Source organism: Juglans regia, chromosome 8, assembly GCF_001411555.2.
Source record: "Juglans regia cultivar Chandler chromosome 8, Walnut 2.0, whole genome shotgun sequence".
NCBI classification, from domain to species: Eukaryota; Viridiplantae; Streptophyta; class Magnoliopsida; order Fagales; family Juglandaceae; genus Juglans; species Juglans regia.
In genome coordinates, this window is record NC_049908.1 from 6,057,183 (window position 1) to 6,083,988 (window position 26,806).

The following is a 26,806-nucleotide window of genomic DNA, read 5'->3' on the forward strand; positions in this document are numbered from 1 at the left end:
TATGGATGAGGCATCTTATGTCATTGGCATTAAGATCCATAGAGACAAATTTCGAGGTATCTTGGGTCTGTCTCGGGAAACCTATATTAATAAATTTTTGGAGAGATATCGGATAAAAGATTGTTCACCAAGTGTAGCTCCCATTGTGAAGGGTGATAGGTTCAATTTGAATCAATGCCCAAAGAACAACCTTGAAAGGGAACAAATGAAGAATATTCCATATGCTTCTGCTGTCGGAAGCCTAATTTATGCTCAGGTCTATACAAGACTTGACATTGCATTTGCTGTGGGAATGTTGGGACGATATCAGAGTGATCCAGGTTTAGACCACTGGAGAGCTGCAAAAAAAGTAATGAGGTACCTTCAAGGGACCAAAGAATACATGCTTATGTATAGACGAACGGATAATCTGGAAGTAATTGATTACTCAGATTCTGACTTTGCTTGCTGTATTGATTCACGCAAATCAACATCAAGATACATATTTTTTATGGCCGGTGGAGCTATATCATGGAGGAGTGCCAAGCAGACTTTGACTGTCACTTCCACTATGGAAGCCGAGTTCGTCTCTTGTTTTGAGGCTACTTCACATGGTGTATGGTTTTAAGAGTTTCATTTTTGGGCTTAGAATTATGGATTCAATCTCTAGACCATTGAGAATGTATTGCGACAATTCAGCTACTGTTTTTATGGCTAAGAACAACAAAAGTCGGAGTCGGAGTAAACACATCGACATTAAATATTTAGCTATAAGGGAACGTGTTAAAGAAAATAAAGTGGTCATTGAGCACGTACGCACTGAACTAATGATCGTTGATCCTTTGACTAAGGGCATGCCGCCGTTGAAATTCAAGGATCATATAGTGAATATAGGACTTGGTTCCATTATGTAGTTTTTCATTGTATGAACAATGTTATTTTTAATGAAATTCTTAATCATTTTGATGTTCTTTTCTCATATTCATGTGCATCTTAATTTATTTTTTGAGAAAATTCATCTGTATTGGACCAAGAATAAACATAGGGTTTATTCATTAAGAAATTGTTCTCACATAAATTATAATGTTTAAGAAATGAATACATAGTAATACATGGAAGGTAATACTCGTCATTAGAGGACCTATCGCCATAATTCATGTATTTATTACTTAAATGAAGATTATTGATGGGTTTAAGATGAAATCTTATATTAGGAGTGTGGACCAAGTGGGAGAATATTGACCAATTCTCATGCATAGACGTTATTGACCGATTCTCATTCACAGAGACGTTCGTGAGTGGGAGTCTATCACTTAAGAGTCCTTTAAGTGGTCCAACACTCTTCCATTAAGTTTAAACTGATCCCATGAAAATAGGATCACGTGGGACATGTAAATACCGAAATTTGATAGAGATTTCGGCTATAAATACATGTGTTTGGTCCCCAAACTCACTCACTCAATTCCCTTCGGTAATACACCATCTAAATAGAGTGAATAAGAGTTTGGAAGAGCTAAACACAGTGAGAAATGCAACTTATACAGTGAACTGCATCAATGGCTGGAGGTAATTTTTCTTGGCGTTAAACCTTTCAATTCTCATTTCTACAGTGTTATTCGAGAATTTTATTTAAGTCTAACATGGTGGTCTAAGTCCCTCCATGGCATAGCTTCAAACGGTCCTGGTGTCTCTTTCAGTGGCCCAGTTAGAGCCGCAACAGCATTCCCTCAGGTTTTGCTTTACGCGGCTTCTTTTAATAGAAATTTGTGGTTTTTGGTTGGGCGGGCTGCTGGGGTTGAAGGGAGGGCCATGCACAATGAGGGTCAGTCTGGGTTGACTTTTTGGGTGCCGAACATTCATATATTCAGGGACCCCAGATGGGGAAGAGGGCAAGAGACGCCGGGCGAGGATCCGAGGGGGCGAGTGCTTATGCCGTTGAATATGTGAAGGGGTTGCAGGGGGAGGATCTGGGTGGTGTGGATGGTGGGTTCATGGCATCTGCTTGTTGCAAGCATTATACTGCTTATGATTTGGAGAATTGGGGGAATTTCAGTAGTTTTAGCTTCAATGCCATGCATGGTAAGGAAGAGGTTCCATTTTTTTTATGTCACCCCTGATTGCTGTTGGAAAAACTCAAAAACCTACGCGAGATTCGGCTTCTAGCACAAAATCATGGGTTCTTTGTAGGTACCTATTGAGTTATTGTTCAAAATAGCATACTGGGCTTTCTATTGTAGCCTTTTATGGTCTTCCTGTAGTAAGAATCAAGATATAATTAGTGTTATCGATCTCATTCTATTGAAGTTCTTTTAATTGAAGCCAATCTTGATGATATGCAGCCACATCTGACAGTGCGAGCACAGTTCTTCTTGATGTTGAATTTAGTAATAACAGAAAGTCCTGAATATATAAATACACTAAAAGCCTTTTTGTGGTAATGAAGTGGAGGATGTGATTTGGTTTCCTTTTCGTTCTCCTGTGGTGGCTTTTGCTATTTTCCAGGTCTCTAAGCAGGATATGGAGGATACATACCAGCCGCCATTTCAGAGCTGCATTGAATAAGGTAGAGCCACTCGTTTGACGTGTTCATATAATGAAGTCAATGGAATGCCTTCGTGTGCACATTGTGATCTCCTACAGAGAGCTCGAAAGGAATGGGGCTTCAAAGGGTATGCACTAAAATCACAAGCTTGTGTTTCAAAGTTGCCATCTTAATGAATTGGTGATGTGAGCGTTGTGTTTAACAAGCTTTTTATGGAAATTTCAGATACATCACCTCAGACTGTGATGCTGTTGCTGTAATTTATGAAGATCATAAATACACGAAATCTCCTGAAGATGCAATTGCTAATGTCATTAAAGCAGGTCAGGTTTTTGTGTAAATGGTGTGATTAGATTATAGGAAAAACAAATGCGCAATGGGTATTCATTTGAAATTTGATGCTTGTTAATGATCACTGTGCCATTACCAGATTCCAGAGGCATGATCATGACTTAGAACCCCAAGTATCTTCATTTTCAAGAATTGACTCTGGTAAAATGAGTGGTTGCTGACAATTTATATATTTTACACTCATTCGTATGTGTTTGTATATAAACTCACAAGCTATTTTGCTTTTGCACTTCAAAAGGTTAAAAATTTGGTGTGGCTTAAAAGAACTGAGACCTTTATATTTCTTTCTTTAGGGGTTGGGAAATTGAAAAAAAAAACCTTTTAAAAATAAGTTCTACTTGGGCATATGCTTGCAAAGAGTTTGAAGTAACTGGGTTGGCCAATGTAAGAGATGACGATGTTTTGATGCTAGCGTTGATGTTAGAGGCAAGCACCTCTTGTGAGCCTTCATCACGAAAAATTAGCCGTTGAGAATTTGCTTCTGAAATCAATAAAAAGCACATATTCCTTGAGGAAATTTGTCTTTAGGTTTATCACTGCATGAGGGAGGAGGCCCGTAGGTAGATAGAAAGTTTTTGTGACCATATCCAGAAGTTTAATCTAACGCATGTTCATTGTTGTCAAACATCCCCATATTTTTTATTCACAAGCAAGGAACGTTTTGTCTCTCTGATATTTTAGTCTTCACACAAAAAGTTTCTAAAAAAGCTTTTGAAACCAGGAATGGATATAAATTGTGGCACGTATTTGTCACAATATACCCAGTTGGCACTTGAGGAAAAGAAAATGTATGTACTACGGAACACCAGAACTTGGCACTAGATGCTGCAAGGCAGGGAATTGTGCTTTTAAAGAATGATAATAATTTATTGCCATTAAATCGAATGGCTATCACCTCCTTGGCCATTATTGGGCCTTCAGCAAATAGTTCCAGCCAATTGGGTGGTGACTACACAGGTTTCTCGAAAAAAGATAGCTTGTCTCTTAGTTTTTTTTTTTTTTCTTAAAGTTTAAAATCAATTTTTAATGGGTTTCATAATGCCTAGGTGTGCCATGTAATGCAACAAGCCTTTTCGAAGGACTACAACACTACATCAAAACTAATTATGCTAGTGGTTGTGGTGACACGCGATGCAATTCCAGTAAGGGGTTTGCAGAAGCTGTTCGAATTTCCAGAGAAGTTGATGCAGTAGTTGTTGTTGCTGGGCTTGATCTGTCCCAAGAAGATGAAGGGTGTGACAGGGCGAGCCTTCTCCTTCCTGGTAGACAGATGGATCTCATCTCTGCAGTTTCTACTGAAGCGAAAAGCCTATTATTTTGATTCTACTTGGTGGTGGATTGATATATCATTTGCCAAAGTAAACCCACGAATTGGAAGCATTCTCTGGATAGGATACCCTAGTGAGGCTGGTGGCAAGCGGTTGCAGATACCATCTTTTGAGAGTTCAATCCAGGTTTGTCACTTGAATGGTGTCTTAAAGTTAATATTCACTTATTTTTGCCATAAAGAGATTTATTGACTGATGTTAGCAAAAAGCAGGTGGACGACTTTCGATCACTTGGTATCCTGAATCATTTATCAGTGTGCCAATGAATGACATGAGCTTGCGACCTGACCCTTCACGTGGCTATCCAAGACGAACTTATCGGTTCTATACTGGAGAGGTGGTCTATGAATTTGGATAAGGATTGAGTTATTCCAATTACAGCTATAAATTCATGTTGGTGCCGGACAAAGTAGTTTTATCCACTGATACCAGCAAGGCTGGTCCTAGTAAAAGAATGAACAGCCAGACATTAGATGGGATAAGATTATATGCCAGTTGATGAGATAACATCCTGCAATCATGTAAAATTTGAAGTGCAGATCTCAGTCTTCAACCACGGGGATATGGATGGCAGCCATGTGATAATGTTATTTGGTCGAGCATCCGCTCCAATTAGTGGAGCCCCACAGAAAACTTTAATTGGATTTACCCGCGTGCGCACAAAATCTTCAAGTGCTGTCCAATTGAGCATGCGAATTGACCCATGCAAGCATTTTATTATGTAAATGATCATGGACTAAAGATATTACCTTTGGGAACTTAACTTCTTATGTTGGAAGGGTTGGAGCATTCGATATCTATTGAATTGTAACAAGGGACTCAAAACTCTTTTTCAGCCAGTCAGCCGACTTGCGGCCGCCATCTATTGGGATGAGCCTTCACACGGCTTATGATCAAGACATGCTTTTCTGTGGAATTGCTTTCAGTTCAGAGTAGATGAATCTATACTGGTGCATCAGCTTTCTTCTATTGAATGTTCCTTGTACATCCTCTTTAGCAGCTGGCAAGAAGATGGAGAAAGAATATTGTAATCATTAGAGCGGTTCAAGCAGAATCCTTGCATATCTTTTCCCCAATTTTCCCAGAGTACACTGTAGCCTTTAAATCTTAGTTTCACAAATTGAGCTTGGTTTTTATGTTTGTGTAGTAATTGTGATCAATTTGCATTGTTCTAGGAACTATAAGAAAGTTGAGGGTTCATTTCTAACTTCTTGTTGCAACCGGCATTATTTTCGCAACTTCTTTCTTTCCGACAACAATGTTTTTCATTATAGATTTTGTCATCTCCACTTATATTTAGTGATGTTTTTATCTAAAATATGCCATATCAACCAGTGTTATTGAAAATAATAAAATTTAGAATAAAAAATATTTTTCATTTCTTTAGTATTTTAAAAAAAGTTTGTAACTTTAATTTAGTGCATTGAGATTACGGATGTAACTGAGTTCGGTTTAGATTTAAACACTCAACTTTTAAATTACTAAATTCTTTTAAATTCAAAACTTTTTTAATATGTAGAATTCATAACTTTTTTCAACTTAACATCTTTTTACACGCCAGATTTATAATTTTTTTAACTTTTCATAAATATATTTAAATTCCTGTTAACATCTAAATACATCTTAAAATTTAAATACATCTAATTTATCTTAATTTGATCTCATATATCTCATTCTACTATCTTAATTCACTATTGTTTATAGAAGTTACTCAGTATAGAAAAAAATTAGTTCACTGAGACTGAAATGACTAGAATAAAAAAAATCAAATTGGCTGATTATTTTCTGGGGCGCTTCCAAGCCCATGAATTTTTTCTTTTTGTTAAAACTAAACCGCCAAGAGTTTCGGTTCGGTCTTCAGTAGAGTGAGAGTTGCAACGGCTTTTCTCTCCAGAGCTCTCTATTTTGTCAAAACCCATTGAGCCTACGAACAGAAACTGAGTCTGTCAACATGGTGAAAGCTGTGGTTGGAGAAGAAACCCAGCTCAAATCGATCGAGGATCGTCTCAGCCAATCCCGTTTCCCCGTTCAGGCACTCTCTCTACTCTCTCTGTAATTGTATATATGAATGTTTGTATGGATGTATCGGATTGTTGGAATAGATGAATCTGAGAATTAGGGTTTTGTTTATATCAGGTGGGGCTGGTAATAGGCAAGATCAGCTCGCCTTTAGAACGAGGTTTCGTATTCGATTTGGTCCCAACCCCACCGAACGACGCCGGAGAGCCCGCGTCTTCCCTCCTCGAGACCGTCAAGGACGAGAAGAAAAAGGGACCCAAACCCAAGTCCCAGGCCGCCGATTCTCCCTCTTTGTTCATTGATGATGATTGGGTCGCCGAACATGCTCGTCAGGTCCAACATTTGAACCATTTTTCTAGTTTTATTTAAATCTGAACCACGTAACGTTGCTTTAAAGGTTTGAATTTATTTTTTTTACCGTTTTGTTAATCCATAGGATTTTTGTGAGCCTTGCTTTAGCTCTTATATCGTTTCTTAGGTGGCTAGAATGCTAGTAGGTGGAATGAAGGTGGTTGGCATCTATATATGGGTCACCAACGATGTTTTTAAAAATTCAACCATAATGCTTTCTCAGGTAATGTCTTTTATTTTTCTTTTCTTCTTCTCATTCATCAAGATTTAGTTATAACGTGTGGATTTGTCGATCCACTTTATTAGTACTGTAGCTGTGGCCCTGTTATACTGATGATCGTGGCATAGCATTCCTGCAAAGGTGTACAATCAACATCGGGTTATCATATAAACTGGATAATTATCATGCTGTTGCCTTAATATTTGGAATTCTTTGTTTTTTTCTTAGCTCTAGATACTTATTGAACTTTCATTTAATTCTTGCTACTGGTCTTCTAAGTAGAAGATTTATAATAGGTGTGTACATATAATGTGTATAACATTATAATTAATAAATATTAGGTTCTGATCATATGGTATTCTAGTTTTTCACAGATTGTCTCATCGCCATATCTATATCTTATCGTGTTTGTGTCCTGTGTCCATATTGATGCTTCCTAGCTTAATAACACTTAACTAAAGAGCTCATGCAGAGTATAAAGGGAGTTGCAGAAGCAACACCCCTACTGCAGACTGATCGGGAGGAAAGACTGCTCATTCATATTTCTTACAGTCCAATCAGGTATTTAACCTATATAACTTAATATATCTGTTTCTCTCTCTAATTGCACATATAATTAATTTCTTAAGTGGCTTTCATGCTGACAAAATGATTGATTTGTGTAGGTGGACGTGTCGAAGTTGCACATGGACTTCAAATACTACATCAAGCAGCCTACAACCCTGTGATTTCAAAATGGGAAGGGTCTTAACTTCCCTACAGACTTTCAAGTGCACCTATAATTTTAACCTGAGGTAACATTTGTATTGTCTTCAATCTTCTATATTTTAGTTATTAGTGATGATCTTTCCTATTTGATTGTTAATATGGTCTTTCATAACTCTTGGCAATCAATATTTGGTTTTTGGATATTCATGTATCATTATGGTATGTCTAGTTAAAATCTTTTCTCTCACTGTAATTTAATTTTCAGACAGTTTCTTTTTATTATTTCCTCGATGTGAACTGGTCATGTACTATAAAGGTCGTACTCTAAAATGAGATGTAATATCATCTTTGCAAAGACAATAATGAGGAAAGAACATGTCAATATTGAAGTCAGTCATTAACTGATAAATGGACCCAAATTAAGTCAATATCTAGCCAAGGTGTGATTATAACCCATCTTGGATATTTTATCATCTACTCTACGAACTTTCAAAACATTTAAATCAAGGCCACTGTATATAAGTTGTGGTTGACGTCAATGTTGAAGTTGGACCGAGTTCTTTCTGCGTGTAAGCTATGCTGACTGCATTAGCTGGTCATATAAGCATCTCTTGTTTTACAATATCAGGCAATCATAGTTTCACACCATAGTTCAGTCATAAATTTTCAATAGTATTTTGGTGCACAGTAATTATCCTGAAAACTTGGTGATCTGATTCATAGTAGGACCCATATGTCTTATTTATCTCTCATGAGTAAAGCTCTCTTTTCCCAGATTGCTTGTATGTCATGAAAGTGCATCAAATTTACAAACATTGAGTGATATTCTTTGTCAAGGAATTTCTCATCATGCTAAAGAGCTGAAAGATGCCAAGGCAGTGATTGATGGTAATTTGGTAAGACAAACTATGATATACCATATTTTTATTATAAATATCTGTCTTCGTTTGCTTGCCTGTCTATTTATTTTTTTGATACGTAAAAATATATGTCTTCGTTTGTTTGCCTGTCTATTTATACACTCGCACATACTTCAGTATGTGGACATTTCTTTGATACAATGGATTAGCATTTCATCAGTTGCATAAGTAACGCAGTTTGGAGAACTTGATCCTTCTTGGCTGGTTCATAGAATTGTGCTACTGCATGGTAGTTAATATCTATAAAATTGGAATGGTATTATGGAAAGTTAAATAAGTTGACTCTGATATTTATTTTTGACTCAAAATATATTAGGGTGGGTGGAGCTTCCGCTAGTTGATAGATAAGATCAAGTGTAGTTTTTTTTCTATAAAATCATTAAATTCTTTTTGCTTAAAATTCAAGCATTCATGTTAGTAGGTGAAGTTGCTCCACCCAATTGTCTTTGGAAGGCTTTGTCATGATGTATTAAAAATAAGCTGTCAACAAGTTGTCCAGTCATTTAAAAAGTGAGATATATTAGATAGTTCAATGGAAGATATAAAAAATAAAACTACAATATAGCTCTTTTTGTACTTTTCTATAATTTTCCAAGTTTTTCAATGAACTCATTTTATTCGTGGATTCCTTTATTATCAGATTTTTATGTATTTTTTGTTTTGTGTGTGTGTGTGTGGTTCTTCCATAATCCCAGGTCGTTAATGATGAACCTTGCACATTAGATGGAGTACATGAAGTTGAATTGCTTTTACCGTTCATGAAAGATACATACGCAGAAGGTTTGCTGTTTTTTTAGTTATTGATAAGGTTATTCTTCGTGACGGTTCCATTGTTGTGCATTATAACTCTCGTATTTCATTTTTTTTTTAAATGTTGTAAAGCATGCAGCAGAAAAGATGCTCTGGGTGTTCTTGTCTTCAGTGGATCTGTGTGTGCTTTTGCATACTTGAACTCAAAAGAAGCAATTTCACAAGCTGTCTCTGATATAAAGGTATTCAATAATCAAGTTTGGGTTCATTACCTTATTTTACAAGTATAATCTGTTTTTACTTTAGTATTAAAGGGTTGTACTTTTTTCCGGTAGTATTAAAGGGTATCCCTTTGACATTTTAATTGTGTTTAGAAGTATAAAATGCTTAACCTTATGACTGCGGTAAATGGTGTCTGCCACTGAACGAGTGTGCCTTTTTCATATGCTTGCAATTTTAAACAGGGTTTTCTCTGGCCAACACATCTTTATTTATTTCTTCTATATGCTGGATTACAATCGTCTTAAAATATGGAAGTTGCATCTACTTTTTAAACCTGAAAAAAAAATTTGCATTTACTTTTGAACTGTAATACTTGCATATGGTAATACTGTGTGCATGTGTGTGTGGTGGCTGATCACTAACAAGAAGTGGATAAATATGTATACATTTAGGCATTTTCTTTAAACCATCTTTGCATCTCATATGGTTGCTGCAAGTTTCTCAAAGTAGAACCTCGGTTGCTTTTCATCAACTGCTTTTGTGTTTCCTATGAATTGTAAATTTCTTTTTTTGTTTGTTTTGTTCTTTTACTTTTTGAATTTACCCGCTGGTGAAATTTATAGTCTTTGCTAGTCTTAACCTTATGAATTGCTTGTGGTTGTTGGTTTGCTGTCCTGTGCAATTTTCACATGCTTTTTTGTGTGTAGGGGGACATCATCACGAGCCTACAAAGTCGATTAGACATCATTTGTGATGAGGCATATGGAGATGTATGGCCAAAAGATGATATTAGCCCAGAAGCAAGTGATGGGACATCAACTGATAAACCTGTTTCCCAGCTTGTCCTGCATTTGTTAAGGCGTGTTACTTATATATTCATATGTATTTGTTTTGTTTATGAGGATATATATTGCTAGAAAATTATGTTCATCGTTGGTGCATCAATGTTCTGTGGTTGTCATTCCCATCAGTTTTTGTGAGACATGTTGGCATTATTTGACTGATATTTTTGCTACTGCAATCAGTTTTTCGCTGCAACACCCACCTTTCCCATCCCATCAGTTTGTTTTTATTGGGTTAATCTATCTTTTGTGAAGCAAGAGTTTGAAAGTTGAATCATCGTATTTAAGGCATCATTCTTGATTTATATTTTGTTTTCCATGTTTGATGGAACCCGATCCAAACACTGACTGCAATTTTTTATTATATTGTTGAGAACAGAAAAGAATGCAGTCTTTCATTTCCTCGAAGGGTATTTGTTCCTTGGTTGGCAGGCACCTACATATGTGACTACCTACAGCCATCTGAGACTCTTGAGGTGTGCACATCTGACGTGATAAGTAAAATATCTACTAATGTATCTACTTGTGTCATATCCCACCTACTAATGTATCTACTTATGTCATATCCCACTGGAAAAAATTTTACTCTGTTGAATGACAGAAGATTAAATGGACATGTATTTCATGAATAGAAAACTTTAGCCACAAAGGGATTACACAAAAGTAATCCCACAAATTGAGGTGGCTTGATACGATTCGTCAGATTGTCAAGTTACTTATTGAAAAGTAGATCTAACGGATTACATGAAGTCACGTTAGTTTATGAAATTACTTTTGTGTAATCTCTTTGTGGCTATAACACTCCGCTTTCATGAATAATGGAGTTCTTTCTTGTATCTGTTTGTGGGGTTTGCATGATCTGGACTATCCTGCATGATATATTTTTGAATAACTCATCTTGGTGTATGTCAAATGACTGCTATAGTTTACCTCTTAATCATGTGCATATAGCACACCAGATTTTTAGTATTGATCAACAAAATTGACGAATTTTAATGATCTCGAAAACAGTATGGCCTTCTTCCAAAATGGACTTTCCATTTTCTGACAACCTATATTCTCACCTAGGTTCTAAACGATCATTGTGTTGAGTTGATGTCCATGGAAGCACCAGCCATTGCCTCAACGATTTTGGAACCAGAAATAGAAGCAGCCCCATCTCTGGTCACCAAGTCCTTCTGGGATGTGGCAAACCCATTTCATTCAGCATCTAGCCTTCCCTTGGAGAAAAGTGGAGGTCACGCTAGAGAGGAAAATGGAAAAGAATCTACAAAGTCGAATAATGTCAACGTCAAGGCCGCTATTTTCTTCCTTCTCCTCTCTATCTTGGTGGGATTTGTGCTCTATGTTGTTAGGAGATCAAGATGATAGTCAGTCAAGTTGATGATTTTGCTGTGATATCAAATGTAGTTAATTAGTTTTTGTAGCCCCAAAGATTGCAGATCATACATACATTTCGTTTTCAATCTGACGGCAGGGACAAATATATAGCATAATCATCTGATCATTTTAAGTGCCAAGCGCACGGAATTAGGACTATTGGTATATATTAGATATAGCTGATCATACAGTACCAAAAAAACAAAAAGAAGCAAGAAATATGTAATAATAGAAATTAAAAAAAAAAATTAAGCAAATTTTCATTCATGATGTAGTTGATTTGATGATTTCGATCTATGGATATTGATCATCTCTATTTGCAAGATAAATTCTATATAATTTTAAAATAATTTGATGCTACTCGCGGCCTACTACAAGTTATAAACCTCGATCATGTTAATTTTTCAACAGATCGATCGATCGATCACAGCTAATCATGATGAGTGTATCTTAACCACGATATCTGGGAATGGATGCTCTGAAACTCATTGTCATATATACATACACGCATGCAGCAAATTTCTGTCCACAAATTATATATTAAGTTTGGTTGGCAGAATTAATCATGAACACCTTGCCCTGCCTGATAATTAATTTCAAATATCACTCAGTAGTACGTAGTACCTATATATATATATATATATATATATATATATATATATAGCTAGCAAACATTAATTAAGCTTTGATATTATTAATTAATCCATGTTTTGTTTTTCTTAAAGGTAGCTCCATACCTAACTTGAGTGGAAACTTTTGACATTAGATGCATGCATGCATTGATCATGGAGACATGAACAAACACAAGTTATCGGGCTCATGCTGCTACCTAGCTCGCTCTAGATGAAATCTTTGCACATACAATATATATATATATATATCGTAATTCCCAAGATACGGGTGCTAATTACTTATTATATAAATAATGCACGTATATTTGGCTACGTACAAATTATATATCAGCAATGCCGTAGGCATTCTAGTCTAAGTCGATTAAGCAAATTAGTGATATTGGATGCATGCATGCAATGCATTGCGTTGAACATTAGGAAAAAATCATGCGTTAATACACGAGATGATCATAGATTCATTGGGAACGGGGCCCTCTGATCTCTCGTCCAAAAGCTGACCTTTTATATATATATATATATTTGTGTATTCGTTTATACATTCCATATAGAATATGATTGATTATTTTATTTTATTTTTATAAGAAATAATTATTTTGCTCAATCACATCTTTAAAATACACTAACATATAAAAATATATATGCAGACGGGGAGTAATTTAGAGAGAGAGTGGTTTTGATGAAGACAAGAACCCTACAACTTCGTATTAGATATTGTGGGCTGCCAAGCTGCATGTAGGAAACTGGTTTTGAGAAACCGTGCGCTGTATGCGTGCGTGTCGGGAGGGTAGGGGGAACCCAGCCGCAGTTTTCTCACGCCGCGCGAAAATCGTCCAATTCCAACCTATATAGTGATTCTCGATGGATCGTACGTGGCCCAGCCAGTCATGTCGTTTGTTTTTCCTCATAATTTCTGATCTCAGCTAGCTAGTTCCCCGCTAATTATGTGTTTGGTGGGAGCTGGGAGAGAGGAGGGTTTGGTGGTAACCCTTAACTCCATGCACGGCGCCTACCTACGTACCTTAGACCTAATTTGAAAGGCATCACTGGAAATGGTATACCCAATTTGATTTATATATGTGTTTTTTGTTCAATTATACGCAATATATATGTGTCCAATTTAATTTGTAATTTCTATATTCATATATAATATAAGAATAAATATAGATAGAAGTCATTATTAGAAGTATCAATTTTGTATACATAATGTCACATCATCTATACCACACATCTCTTCAAATAAGTGTTAAGAACAATTAACTAGAAGTAGATACACAGTGAATGTAAAGTGTGCACTGCTATAATAATTTTTCTCTAATATTACTCATAATATAAAATGTAAGTAAGAGTTCTAATTAATTAACCAATAAAATACAGGATATAATATATTTCGTCATATATATATATATATATATATATTTAAGTTTATCATGCTTGGAAAAATATGCAAGCTAGCTAGACAATAATATCAGTACTTGGCCGGAGTCACGCCGGCCCCCGGCCTTTCTAATCCATGGAAAACATGCATCATCCTAGCTAGCTAATTATTTCCCTGTTTTCTGAGTGGGACACTTTTAAAAAACCGATCGAGACGTTCCTTCATTAATCTCTGTCATTTTAAGTTAATAAAAAGGGGATCACCTTTTTCCTCCTTGGTTCACGCAAACAGCTAGCTCTAGCTAGCTGCCATCTATTTCTCAATGTAAAAAGGATCGATAAAGCAATATATATATATATATATATATTCATTAATTTATGAATCATGCATGATGTATGCTCCCTTGACATTCATGCACAAGCTAGGTCAGTAGCTTACTAGCTAGCTAGATTCAATCCCACGTGCATGTATATTTACAGCTCGATCGCGCAGCATGCATGCAGCGCAGCACATTACAATCTACTCAGGGTTTGCGAGCATTCACATGCAGGACTTAATTCACAGCTATAATAATGCTCTAGATCATTCAAATATTAATTAACCTATATATATCTCCTTATACTTAAAAGAGCCTATCGCTCTATGAACAGTAATGAACAGGGACATCAGCAGTAACATCAACGGCAAAATCACAAAACATCCTCGAAGCAAAATGGCAGATTCACAAAACATCTTCCAAAATACACGGCAAAATCACAAAACCAAAGCAAAATCATCATAAAATCATCACAAAAATACACGGTAAAATCACAAAACCACGGCATCCTCGAAGCAAAACCACGAAAAATTCACAAAACATCCTCGAAGCAAAATCATCGTAAAATCATCACCAAAATACCACAAATTAACAAAATCACCGCAAAATCACTATAAATTCACAACAAAAATACCATAAAATAAAAAAAATCACCACAAATTACGGTGGTGGAGGTGGCCTAAGGGGAAGTGGGCGTCCGTGAGGGAAGGTGAGCATCCATGGTGGCTCGGCTGGGCGTGAGGACGGCTACGAGAGGTGGTCGGTGGCGAAAGGAGGTCCCGGTGGTGGTGCGGTGGCCAGAGAAGGTGGAGCTCCGCCGTGGGTGTGGAGAACCCGTGCAAGAGAGAGGTAGATTTCGTGGGAGCAAACGGCACGGAGATGGAGGCCGAGCTCGCTGGAGGGGGATGGCCGGTGGGAGAGGAGGCTACCGTGGAGGTGGTGGCGCCGGAGGATGGCGTACGGCGGCGCAGCAACATCAAACCCATTTGGGCTGCGCACAGCCGAGAGAGAGGAAGAGAGAGCGTGAGAGAGGGAGACCGATGTGGGGAGACTCGCCGGAGTGAGGTGGTGCCGGTGGAAGAGGCGGTGAGGCTCACCGATGCACGGCGTCGTCGGGCTGGGCAGAGGAAGATTCGGCTGGGAGGAGGGGCAGCGTACTGCGTACGCGTGAGCTGAGGGAGGAGAGAGAGAGGGGAGGGAAAAGTGAGGGAGAAAAGAAAAAGATATAGAGATTTATTCAGTTTTTTCGTTTTGGATCTTCAAAATGATTTAACAATAAAAGATTAAAATACTGATTTAAATATACATAAATATTAATTTAATTAAAAATATTAAAATAAATTAAATAAACGATAAAATTTTATTAAATATTTTTAAGAAATTAATCTTAATCCTTTATTTTAAATTCTTAGATTTGATATAACAATAGAAATTTAAACATTGATTTAAACTAATTTAAAATTTAAATAATTAATATATAAATATCATATTATATATAAACTATCAAATTTAATTTATTAAATATTAATCTTCCATCATTAAATAAATGATAAAATTTTACTAAATATTTTTAAGAAATTAAAATCATATAAATAATTAGAGTTTTAACATAATTTAAATATGATAATATTCTTAATTAAATAAATTAGGCAAACGTGCGTGGGGAAGGAGAGAGAGTGAGAAAGGAAAAGTGGGAGAAAATGTTAGTTTTTAGGTTTTAAATTACAACCATTCATCTTTAATCTTCAGATTTAATCTAACGATAGAAGTTTAAATATTGATTTAAACTAACATAAAACAAATAATTAAAATATAAATATTCTACCATACACTTAAAATTAACTTTAATTTATAAAATATTAATTTTTCATCATTAAGTAAAAGATAAAATTTTACTGAACATTTTTAAGAGAATAATATTATATCATACACTTAAAATTAACTTTAATTTATAAAATATTATTTTTTCATCATTAAATAAATGATGAAATTTTACTTAATATTTTTAATAGAAAAAAACTATCTAATTAATTTAAATTTTTAATATAATTTAAATTTCATAATAAATGATGAATATGAATAAATAATAATTTTACTTATATACATTAGACTATTTTAATATTAGAAATTATTATTTATTTATTTTTTCAATTAGGCAGACATGGCAAACGTGCTTTGCACGTTAGCCACCGCTAGTGTATATATATATATATATATATATATATATATATATATATATATATATTTGTGCTCTCATTCCTGATGATCAGGATCAGTCTGCTTCACGTTCAAGCCGCTCCAAATGCGCGCATGCTGCTAAATATTGTTCCTTTATATATATTTTTTACTAAAAGAGTACTGATGATCGTTAGGAGCCAAAATAGGCCATGGGGCTTTGGCTAGCTATCTATATATATATAGGCATGTATCTATATATATATATATATATATATATCCCTCTTTTAATCCATTAATTAGGGGAACATCAGCACATGATGCATGAATATCGATCGATGTTGTTAACGTCGGACGACAACGACAGGGCATGCAGTGCTTTGGTTATAAATAGAATGACAAGAAGAGATATATAAAACAATAAAATTTGCAATATTTCATTGAATCTTAATTTTTCTAATCTCAAAAACATCCTTCTCTATCCATATTATATATATATATATATATATATGCATAAAGCCAAAAAACCAGTTTGATCCGTTTTGATGAGCAATTGTTTTTATTTTGTTCTCTATGTCACGATCGACGTAGACTTACCGGATAATATATACGTATATATATATATATAGGTATTCCGCGAGCTTACGGCCTACCTGAAACAATTATATCGCAAATAAATATTGGTATTATATATGACCATTTAATATATTTCATGGTAATTATGATGGATGATATATAGAGCTAGCTTAATTTTTCATGGCTAGAGAGATAGAATGGGCTATAAATATATATATATATATATATATATGTATATATGTATGTATCTACATGGACGTCGAAATGCTGATCCTCGTAATTGATCAAGCTGCATTAATCTAGCTAATGGCAGTGAATATGATTCGCATCAGCCAAAACAAGTAGTTTAAGATGAATGTCACCCCAGTACTAGCTACTTCGGTCTGATATATCTTGATCCCCAGACTAGAGTCTCATGATCAAAGAAAAATTGCTCCCTACTAGTATATATAAATGTGGGTATATATATAGCTATCTCAAATATATACTTGGAAAAAAAAACGAAGAGCAAGTTGCGTACCATATACACACGACACACGCCTGTGAAGTTAGAAATGGTGAGGAAAACGTAGAAGCTGGAACAAAAAGGCGCACCTGCCAACTCATTTGATTTGTGAGCTAAGCTCAATTTTGGAGGCATTAAGGCCGTATGGGACCCAACTGAGAAATTTTTCTAGAGAGAGAGAGGGATGCCGCGTTTGTTTGTTTTCCGTGTTCATAGCCAATTAATGTTACAGAGGTTGAGCATACAAAGAACCTTATCGATCGTGTCTATGATGCTAATTAACTGCATCGTTTCCGGTTCAGACAGATGCATGATTGGGTCATAGTTTTCTGAATATGCCAATCAAGTTTGTACGATTGCAGAGATCTCGGTGAAAAAGACAAGAAAATATTATCACCCCCCATCAACCACATACATAGGAGAGAGAGAGAGAGAGAGAAAATCAGATTCCATTTCAATCTTCAGATTTTGGTGCTAAATACTAAATAGATACACCATAGTGCGTACTATAATCCAATATTATAATTTTAGAATCCTTCTGTTTTGTGTGGTCCTATATATTCGTCAACTTGGTGCAGCATTATAGATTATCAAGGTATTAACATTCCCGAGAGAGAGAGAGAGAGACTCACACATTCACAGACAGATCGGAAAAGAGGGCTATATATGGAGCTGAATGAACAATGTTTCCTAGAGGAATTACTGGCTCTAAGAGGGGACACTTCGAAAATCATCCCAGCACAGATGAATGAGGTCTTCTCTAATGGTTGCAGTACTTTTGATTACTTTAACCCAGCCATTTCTTTTCCAGAGTACTCCTGCTGTGAAGGATTCTCTCCGCAGCTAGAACAAAACTTGGATACCTCCTACATGACTTTCAATCAAGTCTATTGTCCATTTGGCAATGAATTGTCAGCTCCACAGCTTACTGATTCATCACTTAACACACTGCCTTTTCCTGCTCAAGAAGACTATGATCCATTTGCCATAATGGAAGAAAAAGAGCTGGGTATACTTGGGAATGAAATTCACAATTTGGAGCTGCAAGCTTCTTGCAAAGCTGAGCCAATCCAGTCCCCAGAAGCTCAAGTTTTCACCACGGGTGAGTGTCTCCAAGGAAAGAATCGAGCTAAGAAGCTGCAGGGCCATCCATCCAAGAATCTAATGGCCGAGAGAAGAAGAAGAAAGCGGTTAAATGACCGCCTTTCAATGCTAAGATCCATTGTTCCTAAGATAAGCAGGGTAAAGCAGTAAGAGCCATTTTTCTAACTTCTTTTTGGAGAACAATTTCCTAAGCATAAATTGTTCATATTTATATGGAATCTGATTTGCTTTGTTTGGATTTTGATCTCAAAGATGGACAGGACGTCTATACTTGGAGACACTATAGATTACATGAAAGAACTCCTAGGGAAAATCAATCATTTGCAACTAGAAACTGAAGCTAATCCAAACAGTACAGAAATTTCCAAGAATGTAAGACCAAATGAAGTCTTGGTTAGAAATTCACCAAAGGTAAGGACTAGATCTGCATGCTCTCTGCTCATAACAATGTACAGATTCTCAAAATTAATCAAACGTCAATTTCCAAAACTTGCAGTTTGATGTGGAGAGAAGGAATGTGGATACCAGGATTGACATCTGCTGTGCAGGGAAGCCAGGGTTGCTGCTACTGACACTGAGTAACTTAGAAGCATTAGGCCTTGAGATTGAAGAATGTGTAATTAGCTGTTTCAATGACTTTACAATGCAAGCTTCTTGCTCAGATCAGGTACTTAATATAATTATCTGCCAATTTCCATTCGATTGAGATTTTTGGTTTTTCTTTTGTCATTGTCTTGATCACTCTTGTCATGGCAATCACACAGGATATGGATCAGAGAGCCCAACAAAGTTCTGAAGACATAAAGCAAGCATTGTTCAGAAACTCAGGATTTGGAGGATGTCTTTAAGGATAAAAGAATACAGGAAGAGAAAAATAAAATACTGGGGTAGAATTTTTGATATTGGTTTTCAAATCTCTGTATTTTGAATGAGCTTTTACAAGTGAGAGGTTGAAGTTTTCCTCTTCCATCTTTTGTTTTTTGTTTTCCACTTTCGAATAAGACCTGTCTGTCTCTTGAAAGCCATCAGCTGTGTAATTTTATCCACAAAACTGTTTTTTCTACATTCAATCGCAACATGAGGTGAGATTAATTAATGTTTTGGGTATTTTTTTTTGGGACACAGATCCCACGGTATGGCACAGAAACAGCAATGCTGCCTACACTTGTAGGAGTGCATAAAAGTCGCACAAACATTTTGAAAAAGAATAGAGTTCACTATTAAAAAAATTATTATTATTTTTTTCATGTGAATTCCATATTTACTCATTTTTCAAAGAAATTGCACGGCGCTTACGCATTTCATAACTGCAAATATCATTTCTTAATCTAGAAAGGTCATGCAAAAGTTGCTTTCCATGCCATAAGCTTCACCATCAACAGCAACATTAATACCATTGTCTTTGCCAATGGTATTTGCCCATAGATGTTGTGCTATGCCCTGGTCATGTGTAAGTGTATTAAGGTTTTAATAAAAATATTACATTTCTACAAAAGTAAATATATAGACTAATATAATTTTATATCATACGTTAGATCTATATTTACAATAAAATAATTTTATTATCTAACGCACCACATAAAATCATATCAAGTTATAGATTTACTTTTATGAAATCTTTTTATAACTAAAACATTTGGATTTGACAAATGAAGATGTTATCAATTATCATGAAAGTGTTCGACCAGCAGCCAACAAAAACAAGAAAAACTGTACTCAGATTGGGAGGATATAATAAGCTTAATTAATTGCCTTTTCCTTCTTATGGTTAAATCAACGAGCAGCCATTAAAAACAAAAGCTATATCGAATCCGAGGATATAATAATATGCATGATCGATCATGCCTTTTTCTTCTTAGCAATCTTATCCCACAATTAAAAGTACTACCTATATTAATAATAATAATAATAATAATAATTATCTTATTATTATTTTTCTAATTATGGGAGCCGAGGAGGGCCTCCTAATTCGACTCATGTCTAAATTTCTAATCGATAGGAATCTTTTGACATGACCAGAAATTTTTGGAAGAATATTGAACATCGATCCTCCTGCATAATTGCTGCAAAAAGTCCCCAGCAAATCAAAAGGAAAAAAAAGTACGTACTCACGAGACAATATAATTTCCAAAAAGGATGCATGCAGGATGATTGATGGCCTTTTTTTTTTTTTGGTTATTAATGGGTGCATCTAATCAGGATCCGACGTTCAATATCAACAATATTGTACGTTGATGATCATATCACATCAACGTAACAAATACTAGCAATGCCAGTTGCTATGGTATTTAGACAAAGACTCAGAGCCAAACAAAACAAAAGACCTCTCAGATAAAGCTAAGATTGGGAAAGGAAAAGGGATTTTAATTAAAGAATCAAAGAGGCCTCCGATCACAATCAGTAACACGCCCTTTATTTAGATTCCTACAAGGGTTTCATCCTCTAAAGATTTATTGACAGGTAAAGGTTCACTTGGTGATACTGGATTTCTAGGGCATGAAATCAGTTCCAGAGAAAGGAAATTAGCAGGAATCATGACATAAAGGGGAAATATCACCTGAAGGAACCAACGGAAAATCAAAGGGTAGCGAAACTTGCTAGCGGCTCTTCCAACAGTTCACTGTTCACCATCACTCATCAGATTACTGTAGAGCATAAAGAAGATCCACCGACCAACCCGTTCCCCTATACTCCGGAAGTTTATACTTTCCCACCAAATCTGTTCACATCAGTCAACCCAAGCGTATTCACTCAACCATCATGAGCTTTAAAGCTCACCAAACTCAATGGACTGAGTCCCTTAATTCACATGTTTCGGCCCATTCGAGTGGAACTCCTATGAGCCCAAAACTGGCTCAGACTTTTATGAGGACTCAAGACTTCCGAGCTACACAAGCCTCTCAAGGCCATATTAGTACAGACCCGGGCCAACTCAATAAAATGGTCCCATTTATTCAAGCAAACCCAATGCTCTCACCTATCTTTAACAACTATCATGGGCCCAAGTCTTCTGAAAGGCTCTCAATCCGTACTGAGCAAGTTTCTGAACCGGTCTAGCTTATCCCAGTAAATCTTGGCACCCAGATGAGCTAGACTTGCGATCCCAACCCATTGAAAAGTAACCTGCCAAATTAAATTTACCACCATTTAATGGGAAAGAATAACTCATCCTCACCATCCACCTTGTAATCGCCATAGATGAAAGTAGACAACTTAAAACTTTTTCACAAGGTATAGAGATGTTTTCATATCCTCTCCTCCACGGATGAGCCTCCATACTCAATCACCCGATTCAATGAAGGAGATGAAAACGGTGCGTTTCATCACACTGTTTCATCAACTTGTTTGAAATCTCCCCCATCTCATTTTCAAATCTCGCTCGTCTGAAATTAACCGATTTTGCAAGTACAAAACGCGTCGTTTCATTTTGTCTGTGGCATGCCAGGTAGATGGTGGTGTGCAGACTCGTCTTCCTTTAACATTTTTCTTTTAATAAGACTTACCACCAGAAGCGGGTTTGGACCCACCTTTATGGCAAATCCCACAATACTTGCCTCTAAAAACCATGAGAGCCCAATTCAACTTCTTTTTATTCATGCAATGATGTCACTTTTCAATCTGGATTTTATTATTTCAATCGTGCTAAATAATGCAATATATTTTAAATAACGCTGGTTACAAGTTTTAAGTAGATAAAATTCGTATAATTTTTTTTTTTAAAAAATGGAAAAAAAAAGAATATATTTTTTATATTCATAGTGAAGTCTACTTTTTTACAACTATATTACGTAGAACTTATTTATTTAGGACTTGTATAAAATATTACTCATATATTTTTTTTGATTTCATATGTTAATCACTTGAATCAAAAGTCACATAAAATGAAACGCAGATGCTAAGGGTGATAAAGTTCGAGATATAAAACAACATTTATTATATAATAATAATAATAACAATAATAATAATTGATCAAATGCATATATTTTCAAACGGAACGAAATACTCTCAACTCATCTCATCACATCATTATAACTTTTTTAAATTTCCATGCAAAATATAAACAATTCAATTTTTTTAAATCTCAAAATAATAATAATATTAAAAAATAATATTCTAACAATATTTTATTAAATTCATCTAAAACCATTTCTTTTCATCTCACCATCTAAACGAGCATTTATTATTGTTGTTAATAAATTGTGAAATTTATCTTCACTTACTTGTTAATAATAGTAAGGTTTTCAACATTTATTTCTTGTTTATTTGTACACCAAGGTAACCAAAAATAATAATAATAAAAATATAGCATAAAGCTCGTAATTAAAAACCTCAAAAATCCATCCACCATGGATTTGTCCCATAAAGTCCATAGAACTTTGAAAAAAAAAAAATAGAATTCTTGGTTGAAATGGAGACCAGCCATTTTACTCATTCGGAAGTGTTTGAATGGCCAGCCCACTCGTACCCAAAGCCCAAGATGATAACGTGTGGATGACGTATGTGAATACGAGAACAATTCTGCTATATAACGGGATGATGACGATGACGACCATTCCACACACACAAAGCATGCAAATGACATTCAAAAACATTATTCACACAACCTTCACACTCCACATTATTTTTATTTTTTATTTTTTTTTCTTTTATTAAATATTTATTATATGAATAATGAATAAAAAATTTGAAATAATTTAAAAAAAATAAACTCAAAAAAAAATTTAAAAAAAATATTAAAAATTTAAAAAATTTAAAAAAATGTGAAGTGTGGAGTGTGGTGGAGGTTGTGTAGATTTATGTTTAAAATATTTAAATAAAATAATAAAAATATAATATATTAATTAAATAAAAATGTGTGAGATAATGTTTTCTTATATAATAATTATTTTTTTATATATTTAATTAGAAGTGTAAAGGCGTGCGAAGGTAGCGACAGTAGTTAATGATTTAAATAGGCAAAAACATATCGACAGCATACACAACCACTCCCGAGCTATCGAGTGTGCGACGCAGATTCTTAATCAAACCTTCATTCATTACACGTGATAATATGGAGTGCCGTGCGGGAGGGGATCATCCAGCAAATATCTGCAATCCGGGTGTCTGCTGGGTGAATGGCATGCGCGATCGAGTGCGCGTGAGAAGTCAAGCAGAAGCGAAACATGAAGAAGATATATATATATATAATATATATATTAAAAAATAAAAAGAAAATGTGTCGCGTTGTGATGGGTGGGCAGGCAATCAAAAATTATAAATAAATAAATAAAAAGAAAAGGCGCTTTCTTGTCCCCTAAAAACATGTAATCGCTTCCCAAAATGTTTTTCTCTGTCCCCCTCTACCACGTAACTTGTGCTCTACTACTGCCCATCTCTCTCTCTCTCTCCCCCCAACCAACTTCTCAAGGGGCACCAAACAGAGGAACTTCGATTTAAACAATGTGCATAAGTCTTATATTTTTTAATTAAAAAAATTTAGAATTTATTATTAAAAAAATATTTTATATTAAAAAAAATGACATAATCAATCATATCAATAAAATACATAATAAATAAATAAAAATAACTATACATACAATTTTTGTTCATTTTTATATGCATATATGACTTTGACAAGTATTTATGATATTTGGAGAATGATATTTGCAGTCGTGGGTGTGTAAATGTCATGCAGTCATTTTGAAAAAATAAATAAATATGAGACTCACATAAAAATAAATTAATTTTTTAATAGTAGACTCTATTTTTTTTTAAAACGATTGCACGATATTTACACATTTCACGACTATATGTAATATTACTCTTGAGGGATCGAGGTTTTTTTTTTTTTTTTATATATATTGATAGAGATATGTGGGGGATTAGTAATAAGTAGAGGAGTTAAAGCCTCAAATGTTTATTTTAATAAAAAAAAATTAGAAAAAACTTTAAAATGTCAATAAGTATAACTTTTAAAATGTTTAATCATAGTGATAATTTAAAGAAAAAAAAAAAAAGACAATGAAGTATTGTAGATGAAACGAGAGAGAGAGAGAGAGAGAGGAGCAAAGATCCTCCTTTCACGCCGAGATTTAGCAGTGGGAAGTATATAATGTTTGGAAGGAGAGGCAGTGAAGCACCATGATTGTGTGCAGGTAATGAATGTTCATTCTCAGTACCACCAAAGCCGGTCAATAGGGGGGTGGGTAACACGGTCTTTTCCGGGGAGCGCCCCGGGAAGGGGGGGGGAGAAGGGAAGGAGAGCTTCCTTCGACGTTTTTGTACGACAGAACAAGAATCACTGCCTAAAAAGATAACGACACGGTATGATTTTTTTATCTTTTTTTCTCTTTTTTAAAGAAAAAATAAAAAATAAAGAATAGTGATAAACATAAAAAACTTTACACAACACCTGTTATAAAATAAGAATATTTTTTTAAAATATTTTTAACTTTATAAAATATTTTACAAAAATACCTCTCATTTTAAAACATTATTGTATAAAATCTTACTTTCATCTCATACAAAGTTTGGCAAAAACGACAGTGAATGGCAGTGATTTGGACACGTCCTAGTTTTTTTTATTAATGTAGTTGTGTTGAAGAGAAATGATATTTGTAATTGTGGTCGTAGAGTGCTCAAGTGCCACATAATTATTTTTAACAAAATAAATAAATAAGAAATTCACATAAAAAAAAACTCATTTTTTAATAATAAATCTCATATTTTTCAAAAAAATTACATAATATTTATACATTTCACGACTGTATCTAGCATTACTTTATGCTCAAACTATAGCCATGCCAATCCCACCATTATTCCTACTCCGACCAAAATTAAATACTTAATTATTTTACAATTTTGTTTTAAATGGAACCTAATAATATATAAAATTACTTTTAATGACATACTAAAATGATATTAATTTAATTTATTGTCGAGATCCTTTGAATCAATTGACAATATCTTGATTTCTCATAAGATAACAAATGATCGAATCATCCTCCCCATGAATAAAAAATAAATTTTATTAATTTATTAAAAAATAATTTGTAAAATAATTGTAAGATTTTGTGGTTGTGATGAATAATTTTATTTAAAAAAATCTATCTATTAAAATATTAAACACAACTTATATAAAATATTGTCACGTTAATTAGTATTAAATATATTTTTATTTTAAGTTTTTATAATTATATTAAATTTAATAATAATTTGTATTAAGAAATTTGTGCATTTAAAATCTGTTTGGATAATGAGTTGAGATGAAAATTGAATAAAATATTATTTTTTAATATTATTATTGTTTTAAAATTTGAAAAAATTATAATGATGAGATAAGATGAGATGAATATTTTCACTATCCAAACGAGATAGTCATTGTACTTAATCCAAAGGGATATCTTGTACCGGTCTAGAAGTGAACTGAGGTGGGAATCATGAAAATTTCCAAATATTTAAGATCTAATCAGGATGGCTATGGATTGAGTCCTAAACATGCCTACTTATTTATTGTTATGTCAATGGTTCTATTCTAAGATATTTTACGAAAAAAAATATTCTTATATAAGAGATGATGTGTTATGAAGTGCTCTTAGGAATTATGAAGTAGAAATAAAATGTTGGATATTGATAACATGTTTTCAAATTTCTAAAATTTCTTCAGCCACAAAAAATAAGAATTTATTGAAAAACTTAGGGTAAAAAATGTAAATTTCTAAATTTTATATGTTAGGAGAGATATTAGAGTTGGATGCTACATAAACATCCTCGCTACTTAACTCATAATCAAGAATATCCTATTCTTAATATAAACAGTATTTCAAAAAATCTTATATTGAAATTTTTGATTAATATAAGATACAATGTAATAATGTATAAATCTTATGCAAACCTTCGAAAAAAGTACAATTGACATAAAAAGTAAAGTTTTTAAAATATATTTTACTTTTTACTCAAATGGCTTCTTAGTAACTTGCAAATAATAAATTTAGTTAGAGCACTTCAAGCATTTATTTAGGGGTGCTACCTGCACTACTAGGGGTGCCCTTGTCCCGCCCCCATATGGGTGCAGGGGACAATTTGGGCCCATGTGCCTTGGCATTGACCTCGGTGGGCGAGTGCCCTCGTCTGATGTTGGGGGTTGGATTGGCCCCCATGACCATCCGTCCCACCCTTGCCTCTTGGCCCCGCATGGGTGCAGGGGACAATTTGGGCCTATGTGCCTTGACATCATCCTCGGTGGGTGAGTGCCCTCATATGATGTTAGGGGTTGGATTGGCCCCCCCAACTGAAAAACAATATCAAATTCACAAAATCACATATCCATCCATAACAAATAAAAAAAAATAAAAACAACAACAAATCTAAGTCAAATAATCACATGTTGTGCGTCTCTTCTCAAATCCACCTTCCACGACCATTTGTGACCGTGGTTCCAAATATGAGTGTATAGGAACTGCGTAAACCGGTTGAGAACCGATTAGATCGACTGCCGAAGCAAGGAACCAACCGAAACTGACAAGGAACCGG

The 26,806-nt window shown here is 34.7% G+C and overlaps 2 protein-coding genes and 1 pseudogene across 2 annotated transcripts; all 3 read left to right on the forward strand.

Annotated features, from left to right (window-relative positions):
- Positions 1-2,111: 2,111 nt before the first annotated feature.
- On the forward strand, positions 2,112-5,336 carry LOC109011841 (annotated as a pseudogene).
- Positions 5,337-6,037: 701 nt separating this feature from the next.
- On the forward strand, positions 6,038-11,745 carry LOC109011813 (protein odr-4 homolog). The gene is made up of 11 exons (XM_018993152.2): positions 6,038-6,232; positions 6,337-6,552; positions 6,698-6,793; positions 7,263-7,351; positions 7,456-7,584; positions 8,274-8,394; positions 9,114-9,198; positions 9,301-9,410; positions 10,098-10,249; positions 10,612-10,708; positions 11,301-11,745. Exons 1-11 carry the CDS (start codon positions 6,152-6,154, stop codon positions 11,598-11,600), a joined length of 1,476 nt encoding a protein of 491 aa, XP_018848697.2. The 5' UTR covers positions 6,038-6,151; the 3' UTR covers positions 11,601-11,745.
- A 5,911-nt stretch (positions 11,746-17,656) lies between these two features.
- LOC109011816 (transcription factor bHLH93-like) lies at positions 17,657-19,402 on the forward strand. Its single transcript, XM_018993157.2, has 4 exons — positions 17,657-18,433; positions 18,548-18,706; positions 18,792-18,962; positions 19,060-19,402. The coding sequence occupies exons 1-4, from the start codon at positions 17,858-17,860 to the stop codon at positions 19,141-19,143; spliced, it is 990 nt and encodes a 329-aa protein (XP_018848702.2). The 5' UTR covers positions 17,657-17,857; the 3' UTR covers positions 19,144-19,402.
- Positions 19,403-26,806: the final 7,404 nt, after the last annotated feature.

Bases quoted from the DNA above. Each gene is read 5' to 3' on its own strand.
- LOC109011816 (XM_018993157.2), top strand. From the start codon at position 17,858: ATGGAGCTGAATGAACAATGTTTCCTAGAGGAATTACTGGCTCTAAGA. The intron at 18,707-18,791 runs GTAAGGACTAGA...CAAAACTTGCAG, and splicing joins TGGTTAGAAATTCACCAAAG to TTTGATGTGGAGAGAAGGAA. The intron at 18,963-19,059 runs GTACTTAATATA...GCAATCACACAG, and splicing joins AAGCTTCTTGCTCAGATCAG to GATATGGATCAGAGAGCCCA.
- LOC109011813 (XM_018993152.2), top strand. From the start codon at position 6,152: ATGGTGAAAGCTGTGGTTGGAGAAGAAACCCAGCTCAAATCGATCGAG. The intron at 6,553-6,697 runs GTCCAACATTTG...ATCGTTTCTTAG, and splicing joins TCGCCGAACATGCTCGTCAG to GTGGCTAGAATGCTAGTAGG. The intron at 10,250-10,611 runs GCGTGTTACTTA...TGTTGAGAACAG, and splicing joins CTTGTCCTGCATTTGTTAAG to AAAAGAATGCAGTCTTTCAT.